This window comes from Fusarium sambucinum, chromosome II (genome assembly GCF_050947815.1).
Source record: "Fusarium sambucinum isolate potato_lamoka chromosome II, whole genome shotgun sequence".
In the NCBI taxonomy this organism is placed as follows: Eukaryota; Fungi; Ascomycota; class Sordariomycetes; order Hypocreales; family Nectriaceae; genus Fusarium; species Fusarium sambucinum.
In genome coordinates, this window is record NC_139293.1 from 2,143,687 (window position 1) to 2,157,733 (window position 14,047).

At 49.0% G+C, this 14,047-nt stretch overlaps 4 protein-coding genes across 4 annotated transcripts; 1 reads left to right on the forward strand and 3 right to left on the reverse strand.

Moving 5' to 3' along the window:
• Positions 1-798: 798 nt before the first annotated feature.
• FSST1_007505 (DEAD-box ATP-dependent RNA helicase DBP2 domain-containing protein) lies at positions 799-3,322 on the reverse strand (the record flags this gene model as incomplete). Its single annotated transcript, XM_083224296.1, has 7 exons — positions 799-848; positions 906-1,049; positions 1,106-1,234; positions 1,692-1,799; positions 1,850-2,818; positions 2,869-3,032; positions 3,195-3,322. The coding sequence occupies 7 exons, from the start codon at positions 3,320-3,322 to the stop codon at positions 799-801; spliced, it is 1,692 nt and encodes a 563-aa protein (XP_083083466.1).
• An 807-nt stretch (positions 3,323-4,129) lies between these two features.
• On the reverse strand, positions 4,130-5,655 carry FSST1_007506 (kynureninase; the record flags this gene model as incomplete). The annotated part of the gene is made up of 3 exons (XM_083224297.1): positions 4,130-5,056; positions 5,114-5,451; positions 5,511-5,655. 3 exons carry the CDS (start codon positions 5,653-5,655, stop codon positions 4,130-4,132), a joined length of 1,410 nt encoding a protein of 469 aa, XP_083083467.1.
• Positions 5,656-6,601: 946 nt separating this feature from the next.
• FSST1_007507 (uncharacterized protein) lies at positions 6,602-8,453 on the reverse strand (the record flags this gene model as incomplete). The annotated part of the gene is made up of 3 exons (XM_083224298.1): positions 6,602-6,675; positions 6,735-8,039; positions 8,105-8,453. 3 exons carry the CDS (start codon positions 8,451-8,453, stop codon positions 6,602-6,604), a joined length of 1,728 nt encoding a protein of 575 aa, XP_083083468.1.
• A 3,810-nt stretch (positions 8,454-12,263) lies between these two features.
• Positions 12,264-13,917, forward strand: FSST1_007508 (uncharacterized protein; the record flags this gene model as incomplete). Its single annotated transcript, XM_083224299.1, has 3 exons — positions 12,264-12,764; positions 12,847-12,910; positions 12,971-13,917. 3 exons carry the CDS (start codon positions 12,264-12,266, stop codon positions 13,915-13,917), a joined length of 1,512 nt encoding a protein of 503 aa, XP_083083469.1.
• Between the last annotated feature and the right edge of the window lie 130 nt (positions 13,918-14,047).

Here is a 14,047-nt window from a genome sequence, read left to right on the forward strand (position 1 = left end):
GCTCTTCCATGCTTAGGTACCCAAGTAGCATATTGTCATCAACTTCCTACTGGAGTTTTGTTCCAGCATGAGAAAATGGTCGACAGAGGCAGGTCAAGCAATGGCAAAGCTACAGTGCCCGCAACGAATGACAAGCTCTCTACAGAACTGAATTTGAGAGGCGACTGCAACGTAGGTATGGACAGCACAACTCGAGGGTCGCTGAACAAATCACAGTTAAGCAGCACATAAGACAAGAAACATCAGACATGCAGAACAGAAGAAAGACTTGTCAAGTCCGATCAGAAGTAGATAGCAATAGCGTAGTCCAAAAGCAAGGAAATCATTATAAATCCTAAGCACATCACAACAACAAATAATACCAACATCACACGGCATGAGAAAGAAAAGTTTGAGAGAGCTTTGCTAATTGCGAAAACTACAATAGTCTAAATAAACACTCAACTCAAGATTGTCATCGGCCTCCAACGCACAAGGCCTCCAATACGGAAGGATATTTTCCCCTAATCTTCGTCGTTGAGTGTTTTCATACCACTCAACACGACATCATCATCCCAGTCTAAAGCCATTATTTGAGGTAACATGTAAAACGCAGCAATGCAATAAGTGCGACCAAATCGGTCAGCAGTCAAACCAGACTCGCAAAAGACGAGAAATCTAATCGAGCCACCTGCCCTGTAACAAACAAACGCCTTAGGTGTCATGTACTTTTGAGAATCCGAGGATTCGAAATGCGAGGCTGTCTGATCCACAACGCCATAGGGTCGTTAAGACCTCAGGATGGAAGACCATATTACATTACCAACGACGGTTACCGACGGGCATGTTGTTGGCATTGTTGGCGTTGGCTGGAGGTCGAGTCAGCTCGATAGGTGTCTTGCTGATTTAGCGACGACGGAACCCACCTCTGCCACCGCCACGGCCGCGACCCCATCCACCGTAGCCGCGACCGCCGCCGCCACCGTATCGGGTCATCTCAACGAGACGAGGGTCGATCTGCTGCTTGGCCTCCTGGAGGACATTGACAAGGTCACGAGCCTGCTTCTGGTCTGGAGGAAGTTGTTAGCATGGGCCAAGAAACAGCTGTCGAGCGAGAGATACTCACTATCAGTAGTGAAGAGGGTAATGGCGGTACCCATGGCACCAGCACGACCGGTACGACCAATTCGGTGAATGTAGTCTTCAGAGTTGTTGGGGTAATCGTAGTTCAACACGTGAGTGATGTTGCGCACATCTTTACAAGAATGGTTAGCAGGCGAAGAAGGGGTTTGTATAGCAACGTTCCAGCGTGGAAGATGAAGGTTGACAGCGATGCATATTGGCATGCTGTTTGTACTTCACTCCTAGCGGAGATAGGGCAATAGAAAGTGCGTCAAAATGCCATCCTGGAGTATGCGGGTCACTGGGTCTTGGAAACAAGAGAACCTGGGCCAGCAGCTTGATCAAAGGCAATAGGATGCCAACTCCACTCGTACCACGGGAGTGGAAACGGTACAAGAGTGAAAACACGTGAGTATAGCAAAGTGAAGGCTACACAACGGATCAAGACCCCGTTGGTTGAGAACCAATTGGATACGATAGTTATCAGGCAGATTCGCACAGTCAAGAGAGCCCCTAAATACGAGAGTAAAGTACAGCAAGTGCTGTAGCTGGAAGTTGCCATGAAGGGGGAGAAGGGGAATGATACATACCAATACCACGCGAGGCCACATCGGTAGCCACCATGATGGGGGACTTTCCGGTCTTGAACTGGTCAAGAACCCAATCACGCTCGTTCTGCTGCTTATCACCGTGGATGGCTAAGAAGATGTTAGTGATTGTCTGGCAACAGTTTGATGATGATACTCACAAAGCGCAGGCCATCCGTCCTGGCGAAGGAATCGGGTAATCTCGTCAGCAACTCGCTTTGTGCCGACGAAGATGAGGATCTTGTTCTCCTTGTTCTCCATGACCTTCTCCATGTGCTTAATCATGCGGTCACGCTTCTCCATCTCGGTAACAACCTCAACGACTTGTGTAATTCGGTGGTTGGCAGCAAGCTCCATGGAACCGATGTTGACTTGGATGAAGTCCTGGAGGAAGTCGGATGCGAGAGCACGGACTTCCTTGGGCCAGGTAGCGGACCACATGAGAGTTTGTCGGTCGGGTCGGATCTGGCCAATGATCTTGCGGATTTGGGGCTCGAAACCCATGTCAAGCATGCGATCAGCCTCGTCGAGTACAAGGTAGGTGACACGACGCAGGTTGGTCTTGCCGGCCTCGAGCATGTCGATCAAACGACCAGGAGTGGCAATGCACACCTCGACTCCCCTAGAGAGGTCGCGAATTTGAGGACCCTTGGGAACACCACCGTAGACACAAGTGTTTCGGATGCGAGAAGATCGACCGAACTTCTTCATCTCTTCTTGAATCTGGACAGCAAGCTCACGAGTAGGAGCGAGGACAAGAACGATGGGGCCATCACCGGGGGCGAGGAGAGGCTGGGCGTTGATGTGAACGATGGAGGGAAGGCAGTAGGTGAGGGTCTTTCCGGAACCAGTCTCGGCAATACCAACAACATCGCGACCGGTGAGGGCCATGGGCCAACCCTGAGACTGAATGGCGGTGGGAGCAGGGAAACCCTGAGCCTTGACCTCATCCATGACATATCGGGGGAAACCAGCCTCGTCGAATGTCTCGACAGGCTTGGGGACGTTCGAACCAGCAATGGTCATCTGGTGCTTGCGGCGGAAAGCCTCAACATCGGCATCAGATCGGGTTTCAACATCGGGGTGCTCCTTGTAGAAGGACTTTTCGAACTTGGGAAGGCTGTTGATATCTGATTCAAGTTAGCAGGTGTGACAGAATTTTTTTTGGAGAAACACATACCCCATTCTTGGTTCTTGAGGCCAGAGCCGAGTGCGCCCATGCGGTCGCCGCCAGCACCACCTCCGAAACCACCTCCGTAACCACCACCACCACCGCCGCCGCCGTAGCTGCCACCGCCATAACCACCTCCACCACCTCCTCCGTAGCCATTTCCGTTGCTTCGGCTGGAAATAATGTTAGCAAAACATGAATGAAAAGTGAGGCGAAAACGCGGTGAAGAAGGTTGATCATGTTGTTGTTGTTGAGAAAGGGTAACCCCAATTTAAAGGTGAAACACACCCAACCAACCTGACGCGCAAAGCACAAGGGGGAAAATATCGACTTACCCTCCGAAACCACCGTTGCGGTCACCACCACGATCACCACCGCGATCACGGCCGTAACCACCACCGCTGTAGCCGCCGCCACCTCCGCGGCCGCCACCGCCGCTGTATCCGCCGTCGTAGCCAGACATTATTGTAGAGAGAAGAGGATGAAGACGGAGCCGAATGGAATGGAACCGTCTAGGAAGGGGGAAAAGGGATTATTAGAAAGGATAGAGTGGTGGGAAACGCTATAGAATATCTCGTAGTTACGAGATTGGCCTTCTTTTTGATGGAAAAGGAGTGCGCGCCCAAGGGTTGAGATGATGTCGGAAGGGAAAGGAGATGAAAGGTGAGGATGAGTGGAAGTTTTAAGTGAGCACTGCGATTCCTGCGCGCTTTGGTTATTTTTTTTTTTCGCCGCTAACAAAAAAAAAGTTGATAAACTGTCGCCTTGCGGTAAGTCCGTCTGGGGGTCCCACCTTATACTAGCTTCTTATTCGCTATATGTGCTCCATAGCAAAGAACCCTTCAGAGACTGGGAAGCAAGACCCGCCACCCTTAGTCAGGGACACTCGAGAACCCTGCATTCAATGCATAAAGTCGGTTACCCTGTACTCGAAATCTTTGTTTTTTCGAGCTGAATTTGTTCTGAAGAGAATGGAAAAGTGTACTGTAGACGTTGTTGGACTTGAAAGATATGGATAATCCCATTTTTAAACTCTTCGTATTGATCTTACAAGGTTTTAAAGGCTATGCATGACAAACTACCTAAGCTTGCAGACTGCAGCCTGCTCAGAATCTTTCTGCGAATTGGAGAAAGCGAAATAAAAGTCTGTATTTTTTCCCAACGAGGTTGTGCAAATCAACAAGAAACTCGTTGCCGCACATTTATATTATACGTGCTTGTATAATAGGCAAGGTGCTTTTTATAGACGTGGAAGTTTCGGATCAAAACATCACATTCCGTCGTCCATCTGCTCTCTCTTCCATTTCATATCCAGTGCCTCACGTAAAGCTCCCTGGAAAGCACTTACAAACTCCCAGCAGTCTAGAAACGTATTGTAAAGTGGTGCTGGCGCGACTCTAATAACGTTCGGTCTGCGCTCATCAACCAACACGCTCCTCCTTTCCAAGCCAGCCATCACATCATCCAGCAACCCATCGGCCAACAACAGACTCAGCTGTGCTCCACGGCGTTCTTCTTCACTAGGAGTGATGATTTGCCAGTACGCGCTCATGCCCGCCGGTACTTTCTTTAGTTCTGAGACGAGATACGCTGTCAGACTTATGCTCTTGGCGCGTAAAGGAGCCATGCCGCCGGCGAGTTCGAATACTTCGAGAGAAGCGCAGAGCGAGGTTATGTCGAGAACCGAGGGGTTGCTAAGCTGAAACCCTGCTGCGCCAGGGACGGGGATGAATCCGGGTCTCATCTCGAACCGCTTTGTCTTGTCGTTTCCCCACCATCCGGCAAATCTTACGTTGTGTGTTCCATCCTCCTCGACCTGTGCGTGGCGTTCGTGAACGAACAGACCACCGATGCAACCTGGTCCGCCGTTAAGGTATTTGTAAGTACACCAAGCAGCAGCATCGACATTCCAGTCGTGCAAGGATAAAGGTGCATTTCCTGCCGCATGTGCAAGATCCCAAATGACAAATATGCCACGCTCGCGAGCAAAGGCAGTCAAGTGTGGGATGTCGAGTAGTTGGCCTGAGTAGTACTGGATACCAGGAAGAAGAAGCACGGCTGTCGTGGAAGCATGCTGTTCGACAACGGACTCAATGTAGTCATTGGAAAGGATGTCTTCGTTGTTGGGAGGCTCGAGTGTGATCATGGAATCTTCAGGGCGGAGTCCATGATGGCGTATTTGCGTTTCGACTGCGTACTAAGCAGGCATGCATGTTAGCTTAGTGGTATCTTATTATCTGGGACGATCACTAACATGGTCACTCGGAAATGCCTTGCTCTCCAGGATAATCTTATGGCGGCCCTTTATATCAGGCTTGTAAAATGCTGCCATCAAGAAGTGTAGGTTCGCCGTGAGCGTCTGCATGATAGCCACCTCGCCAACCTTGCCACCCACGATAGGCGCAATCATTTCGGCAGCGCGAGCATCAACATCTAACCAAGTCGGCAGAGGGGAGTCGTCCAGGGGCTTGAAGTGACCCTGGACACCTTGGGTGCGCCATGTTGCAAGGTACTGCTGAATCCGGTCTGACGTGCGCTTGGGCTGAAGACCAAGAGAGTTGCCTACAAGGTATATAGCTTTATCGTTCGCGTCTGAGAGGCCGTCAGCACAACAGAACAGGGTTCCTCGACAAGGGAACAATGGTATTTACCTGTGCTGTTGCCCGAAGGGAGAGTTTTGCGTGCTACATCGGCTTTGGATGGGATATTGAATTCGTCACGGGTATGTCTAAGAACATCATTGGAGTCTAATTGAACGGCATAGTCCCGGCCGGAGAGATTGGATGTGTCACCCATAGTTGAGACTGCAGCTTGGCTACCGTTGCAATTGTTTACCTGCCTTGGGGATAGTAACGAGCAACAATCGACTTTCCCCAGCTGAGTAGTACAACGGATGGTATGAAAGCTCCGCATGTTGGTTTGATGCGGGGAGCTTTGTGCCCCGCAGTCCGAGTCGCAAACCCGGACTCCCGAGCTACCACCGGGACTTTTTTCTTTCTCTTTTTGGAGATAACAGCTTAGATAGCCTCGATGCTAGTCTAGATATCGATGTCAATACCCACAAGAAGACCAAGCCAGTCCGGACCAGGCACATGAACTGCAGATAATAGAACATTACCTGGTCTATGCCATTTCGGACCAGACTCGCATGTTATTCGTTTTTAGCAGCCTCAATGCAGAGCTTGAATCCAGCCTGGCTGTAGACATGGAAAGAATCGGCAATACACACGTTGCATGCTCCTAGAAATTGTCTTACAATCCTGTTTGGTTTAGTGGCAGTTCTTTATGCCCGAGTGTCACATGTCCAAACATGTGCAACGCAAGCTTTCATAGGACACACTGGTAAAAAGAGCCTGTCAATATACAGTGTCGTCAGTCGTTTTTCACTAACGTTCCACAAGCTTTTCCTGCTTTTCTGCGCGCTCTAGCTATGTCATACAAGGGCCCTGCCTCTCCCATCTATATCCGTGAACAAAGAAAAATTAAAGAACAATCAAAAAGAAAGACCAACTCAAGGTGTACACCATGAAGCATGCAAACCCCAACCCAACTCCAATCAGACCTCTATTAGTCCGGCTCAGTTAGGCTTCATAGGCCTATGCACAATGCTCCAAGTACACCCTCCCAAGAACAGATCATCGTAAGCTAGGCAGTGTAGACTGGTTTTCGAATCCACCACCACCATAACTCATATCAGGGTATCGAACCTCGTCGCGTAAAAGGGTTTGTCGTATCGTAAGGTTTACTCGCGAGAGACGTCACGGCCGAAAGCCTTGGACTTGAGCCAGTCAACGGCGACCAGAACACGGTTTCGGGCTAGACATATTTAGTTAGCATAGCTGCATCATGATGTTGCAAAAATTGCAAAAACTTACTGCTGAAGCACATGGAAAGGTAAGCGCTTCGCCAGAACAGGTAGGTCAAACCACCACCACTTGCAATGTTGCCGTTGAACCAAGGAACATCAGCAACGGCCTTCTCGCTACCAATGTAGGCCAAGGAACCCTGGTGAGAGTATCGGAAGGGCTTGACGTCCTTGATACGGCGGAGCTGCTTCTCCAGAGACTCAATCTCGGCAGCGATCTCGGCGGAGTTACCCTGCTTAAGGTTCAGGCTGCTGCTGAGCTCCTTGATGCGGGCCTCCTGGGTATCGGTCTTGGCCATGTTGTTGAATAGACGAGCCAAGAAAGAACCCTCCTGGGAAGCGACCTGGGCGGTAGGGGCGTAGCCGGCAACAGCGCAGTCGCCGACGGCCCAGATGTCGCGAGTTCCCTGTACAACAAGGTACTCGTTGACGGCAAGACCGCGGCGAGAGTCCTTCTGAGCGGGGACCTTGCCCATAAGATCACGGACGATAGGCCGGACAGCGTTACCGGTAGCCCAGACAAGCAGACCGTAGGGAATGCGGAGAGTCTGCTTGCTGCCATCGGGACCAGCGAACTCGGCCTCGACAAAGTCCTCGGTCACCTTCTTGACCATGGTCTTGAGCTTAATATCAATGTTCTCCTCACGCATTGTGTTCTCAGTATACTCAATGAGCTGCTTAGAGAAAGAGGGGAGAACGTTGGGAAGAGCTTCGATGAGGGTGACCTTGAAGCGGTGGCTGATATCGGGGATCAGCTTCTTGATATCCTCCTCGAAAAAATCGCGAAGCTCTCCAGCGAACTCGACACCGGTGGGGCCACCACCAACAACGACCATGTGCATGAGACGGTCGATCTCCTCTTGGGACTGACCCTTGAAAGAAGCTCGCTCAACACAGTCCATGATCTTCTTGCGGATCAGCTGGGCGTCGCCAATCTCCTTGAGGAAGCAGCTGTTCTCGCGAACACCGGGAATACCGAAAGTGGCATTCTCAGCACCGACACCGATGACAAGCATGTCATAAGGAATCTCAGTCTCGGACTGGGGACCCTTGCCCTCGGTGTTGTCCTTGATCTTGATGATCTTGCGGTCAGGGTCCACGGAAGAAGCCTCAGCTTCGTAGTACTTGACGGCACCCTTCTTGTGACGGAGGATGGTGCGAACAGGCTCCATGATGGAGCGGTGCTCGATAAGACCGGTTGTGCATGAAGGCAGGAGAGGAGTGAAGAGGAAGTAGTTGCGGGGAGAGACAACAATGACGTTGTAGTTCTCGGTGTCGAGGTTCTTCAGGAGACCAACAGAGCCCCAGCCGGATCCTGTAAGATATTGTGTCAGTAACTCTGTCCAGCATATAGTAACTATGCGCAGTCGGGTGGCTTACCGAGAACGACAAGAGTCTTCTTGGAAGGGTCAGGTTGGAACTGTTCTTGAGGGTGACGATCATCGTAGATAACGTAGCATGTGTAACCGACGAGAGCACCGAGGGAGAGGTATGTAATTCTCCATGTCCATCGCAGGGTTCGTCGAATCTTGCCAGGTCTGGGCTTGGGGGCTTCGTCAGCGTAGGCCCTTCGGAAGGCAATGCGGCCAGTGTTGTTCAGTCTCATGGCAACAGAAGGTCGAGCAGAGGTCTTGGAAACAGTAGAGAGGGCGCGGGCTGCGATGCGACTGCTGGGTGCCATCTGGCCGACCTTGGAGAGGGCCGTCATGGCTCGCGCGGAGGAAGCCATTGTGAAGGAGGAGGTGGTGGAAAGGAGCTCAATTGGGAGCGATTGAGGATGAAAGAAGGGAAGAATCAGAGAGGCAGGACTATGAGTCTCTGGACCAAGTGAAGGCGTCGCAAGCGTAAGGAGCTGGTGACGGACAGAGGTGAGTCGAAGGAGAATCAGTCACAGCACACGAAGGAGGGCGAGAGAATTTAGTTAGCTACAATTAGACTGCCCGCGTAACAGGTACCTCGATACTTGGGTACTACTAAGGTAAGTCAGAGCCGGCTGGCCGGACACTAGGTAGAGTAGGGTGTAAGAAAAGATGATTGCATTATTATTATGAGCGGTGTTGGACTTCTTTTTTACTCCTTGTCGAGATAAGACATCCCTTTTGGTATTTCTTTTCTTGCTTGTGGTTATTGCTCCACTAAAAAGTTCAAGTTCCTTGTCCCATCGCCTCCAAGCTTGGGTAGCGGTGCGGGTCGACTTACCGGTCTTCTAGCTGCCATGCCCTGGATGACGCCCACTGAACGACAATCGTCGGTCAAATAATTGATTTCTAAGAACCTCATTCACAATCATCTTTATTTTGAAGCCCTTTTTACTCTATCTCTGAAAACATTGGAGACTCAAAAGCTCTAGGGAGACTATATGGGCTGGTAATTAATCATGACGACAACTCTCGCTTACCATTTCTCATATCAATTTGTCCTCGTCCTCATCCATCGGACCGGCTCTGACCCCGATCTAGAGCTATTTAAACAGCGAAAATTGGGGTTTATTTGTTACGGACACTTGTTGAAGGGAGTATTTGCCGGTCGTAACAGGTAAAAAATATGGGATTTTGTCTTGACAACACTGCCCTCTTTCACCCGTCGTCTATGAAATCAGCAAAACTCCACAACGCCGAGCATCCCTGTATATGTTTCTTTCATGATGGAACGCCCGTGAAAATGCAAAAGAAGCGAGGAGTCTCCTTGATTGGCTCTGTTTACTTATTGCTGCTTGTGAGCAGAACATGTGCCTGCACGTATCTCCAACAAGTAGTGCAATCCAAGGGTGGACAGAAACTCGGTGTCACTCCGTTTCCGGCCGTCCGGTATTGTCACATTAGCATTCGCTGTGGACTATCTGCCAACATGTAAGGGTTGATGGATAGAGACTTGATGTGTCGTGGAATAATCCCGACCAGGTGATCGCGAGATATCGTTGTTCGGCGAAATCCCGGTTTCTTACGCTCTTAAACATGTGCATACAAAGAGATATCTTTTTATATGCTTATCGAAATTGATTTGATAAAGACAAACTAATACGACTCAAGTTATAATTCACGCGATTAACTTTCCAGAAAACCATAGGGTAGCTATTAACCATGCGCGATTTGAGCTTCTATAAGTTAGTGCATTCGCTTTCACATGCCCAAAGAGGTACCTCTTGACCAGGAATATCAAGCGAATAGTAATCGAATTGAAATCCATTACAGAAATGATTAAGTTTATCTCTCATCCCACTCTCCTTTGACTGACTACCTAGTTTCACATTGTTGGTTGAGGTAAGTGTTGCCGCGCCCTGTATTATAAAGGCACCGAAACACCATAGCTGCCTCAGCATACATCTCAAACGTCACACGCGAATCTATATGCACATGCAATCTCAGATCTTGACGTATGCTAGATGTCATTTGAGATGGCAAGTTACCCCAGAATCGAAAGAGTTTTGGGGTCTGCAGTGCATCCCTGACTTTCCATTTTGGTGCAGTTCAGGACATCGCGGAGCCGCAATACAACCTTTTTGTCACGCTCAGCCAGCCTTGTATCCGAAATACGCACAAACCATCTCGTGATAATTCAATCCGAATCTCAATTGAACCCTTGAGAGAGAAAAAAGCTCAAGTGGGTTAGTGCCCGTTCTGTTTCGCCTCCTTTAGACCGGGTGGATCTTATCGTGGAGTATCAGAGATAAAAGAGAGACTCTCTCGCTTTTGTCCGTATAAGCGCGCTAATGATGGAACCGCGCTTGGTTATTTCTTTTCTTTTTCTTCTCAGTCTCTCAATACATACATAGTAATTTCGGCGTGGGCGAGAGCTGCGTGATTGGAGCGCACTGCCAGGAGATGCTCGGTGAGTGTGCTCAAGACTGCTATGTTTAATTCAACTTCACCCGTTATTTCGTTTATTTGTTTCCAAGAAGTAAGATATTGCTAGTTGGGTAGCTCTTATAACCACCGCTACTAAGCATATGCACTCACTAGACTACCTTGTAGTTAGTTACACCAGTATCGATGGCGTACATATTGATTGCTTCTGGTTATGTCTTGTTTCATTGATGTGACATCAGCCTCAATGATAGAAGAATCTCTCTGTCTGCGACACGATCAATGTTTGCCACATACTGTCATCATTGTAACTGAAGCATCAAGACTTTTTTCGCCTCCACCATACCTATAATTCTGGAACTGGTACAGAGTAGGCTGAACCAGAGGCCATTCTAAGGGTCCATAAAAGAATGATGATATCCACCACAGTTCAATGTCAAACATCCACTCGACGACCAAAGCTTCTTCATATCGGACCGTTTTTGAACGCGCCATCAATTGCGGATTTTTTTTTCTGCTGGTCACTTGCAGAAACCCCAGATGAGGCTGGTCAGCTGATGATCAAGATAACAGTAGATAATTGATGGATAATGATGCGATGTGACTCAGTCTTGAAAGAAAGCCGGGGGTATCTTTTGATGCAAAACAAGCCTCAGATTGTTCCACCCGTCTCGGGTCAGCGTATCTGAGGCAGTACCTGGTCTAGAGATGGCCTAACCCTGTGTTGATCATTATTGGTTCGCCTCAGGGTGTTGAGTGTTATTGGACAATTGATGAATAGCTGGATAACAGTCAATGATTTATATGCATAACATGTCAAAGAGAACATCATCCTTTGCTTAAGATCCAATCTATTCATAAACGCACAACTTTGTGAGAAACAGGTCAAATGATGTGTGTGATATAGTTTGAACCCCCTGCATGAATATCGTGATTAATCTCTGGCGACACCAAGCCGGCTGAAACAGGAGCCTATATTTCGAGACGAATAACGTCGATACCCCTACTAGTTTACAGAGTTACTGGCCAACACGGAGTTATAGCTTCCCGCGCTTAACACGACTGCAGCCACTTTCTGCACCAGTTCTGTTAGGACAATAATGAGTGACAGGCTACCATGTAATTAAATTGTACTGATTCAATCCCATTGAAAAGTTATTCCGCCAAACGATATAGCAAAATGATCAATTTGACCACGAATGGTTCGTGATGCTGGTCTCGTGCTCAAACCACCATCTAACGGTTTAACCCCCCCTGAACCCTGAGATCGCCTTGGTTGTTGATGGTCTATGTAGTCTCTTAGATCCTGGCATGGATGTAATCGTGCCGTAAGTATCCAATGTAACTGTTGATCGTGTCTCATCCTTCCACTTCGTTTCGACTCTCTCTTGTTTTTCCCTTCTTCCTCAGTTCATTACTCGCCAAGCCCTTTGTATTTTTTTCTTTTACTTCTTTTCTCTTTCTCTTCCTCTGCTTCTGTTCAAGGCTGGCCCTTCTTTTGAATTTTTCTCTCTCAATTGTTGATTCAAGTCTGTGACTTAAATCGTAACGACACTCTTTTGTCCGACACCCAATGCTTGGGTATTAACACCAATACATTCTAAAGAACACACAGTTCGATTAATACTTATTCTTCTTATTATAAACAACATTCGTTTAAGCCAGCAACAAGAACAAGAACACCGATACCAACAATAACCTCAACCCTGACATCATCAACAACTTGCCACTACACAATGGCACCTTCAAATGAGAAACGTCACCTTCGATGGCCGATAAACGTAAAGAGAGGGTTTACAGGAGCCGTGCCGGATTGGACTGTTGCCGAAGACGACGATGACAAGTACGACGTTCACATTATGAGAAAACGCCTCGCCAGGCGTAGAGTCCGTCGAGACACAGCCAAAACCTCGACACAAGAGACTGAACTCTATGTTTCTTTCTTAGAGGAGACTGCCGCTCCCACTCCCACTCCCACTCCCACTGTCACACAACCTTACTCCAACACACCCACTGCGATCGAAGAGGAGAGTGGGAGCAGCGATAGCAGTGATGATGAAAGTGGGAGTGATGATCAGAACGAGGAGAGCGACGATGAAGAGGAGAGCGATCCAGTGCCAACTGAAACGACCGAAGGCATCAGCGACCAAGATCTCGAAGTGAAATTGCCCGCAACAGCATCAGATTCACCAAGTGTTGATGCTCCATCAGCAGAGGGGAGCGCAGACGGAAGCATGGTAGGTTCAATGGCGTCGTCTTGGATTAAGAGACACATGCCATCCGCATTGAAATCTCGGGCTTGCTAACTCACTTAAATAGATTTCCGGAGGCGATGGAATGCATTCAAATGTTCATAAAATCCTCTTGGGTGTAGGATCAGTCGGTAAGTCACTGCTGCTGCTTATTCCCTGTCAACCCACAAGAAGCTAACAGTTATATCAAGGTGCCTTCCTCCTCCTTCTCGGAGTCGGTTTCCTCGTCTGGAAGCTCTACTCAAAGAAGAAGACCTCAAAGAAGCCTCCTCCAGTTGATGATATGTCTTTCGAGAAACCTAATCGCTTCGAGGGCCTTGTCTCCAAGATACCTTATGTGGGATCGCGTCTCGGCCACAAAGACTGGTACACTATCGAGGATCCATCTCCTCCTTACTCTTCAAAAGTAGGCGACGAGAAGAGACGGCATTTCTCAGCATCACCCTCATCCTCACCCTCTCCTGTATACGCACCTTCATCTCTCCCTTCGCCCTTCGAAATCTCTTCGTCCATCCCCAAGCAGTCCAACACTCATCTTGCCGTACCCACCAAACCATGGGGCATCTACAGAATGAGCGGTAGAACGGAACAGACGAACTACGACATTGATGCTATGAGCCCTACCAGCACAGCCTTTGTCGAGAACGCTGTTGAAGTTCAGGTTGTTGCCCGCCAAGTTCCTGGAGAAGGTCTCAGCCCACCTTACAAGCCGCAACACAACCGCATCCCTTCCGACGCACCATATGCTTATGGCACTTCAAGACGCCAGACTGGCGTGAGTGAACTATCATCTATCTCTTCTGGCTTTGGTGATGGCGACATCGTTGTGACGCCTGACTACCAGACCGTCCAGAGTGTTCCCTCAATGCCAACCCCTTCTCGCCAACCCACATGGAAGTCAACAAACACATTCAGCCGCCGCGATACCGTTTCCACAGTAGCTTCGGTTGACGGCCGACCGAGATTCCGCTCAGTAAACTCGTGGGTGAAGCAACAGAATGGACAACTGCGACGAGCCCAAAGACAACAAGAGCAGAGTGACGCTCCTCCTGTCCCTGCTCTTGCCCCCCCTCCCGAGCAGGATTTCAGATACATGCTGCCAGATGACGAGAGACCACGCCCTGTAGAGATGGTCTGAACGTGATTTGAGAAGCATGTCTGTATATCTGTATATATGTATGTATGTATGCATGTGTGTCTGCATTGGTAATGGAGCATGGGTTTAGAGGCGTCATATACCTACGTTGGATTTCTTTTTCCTGGCCTAA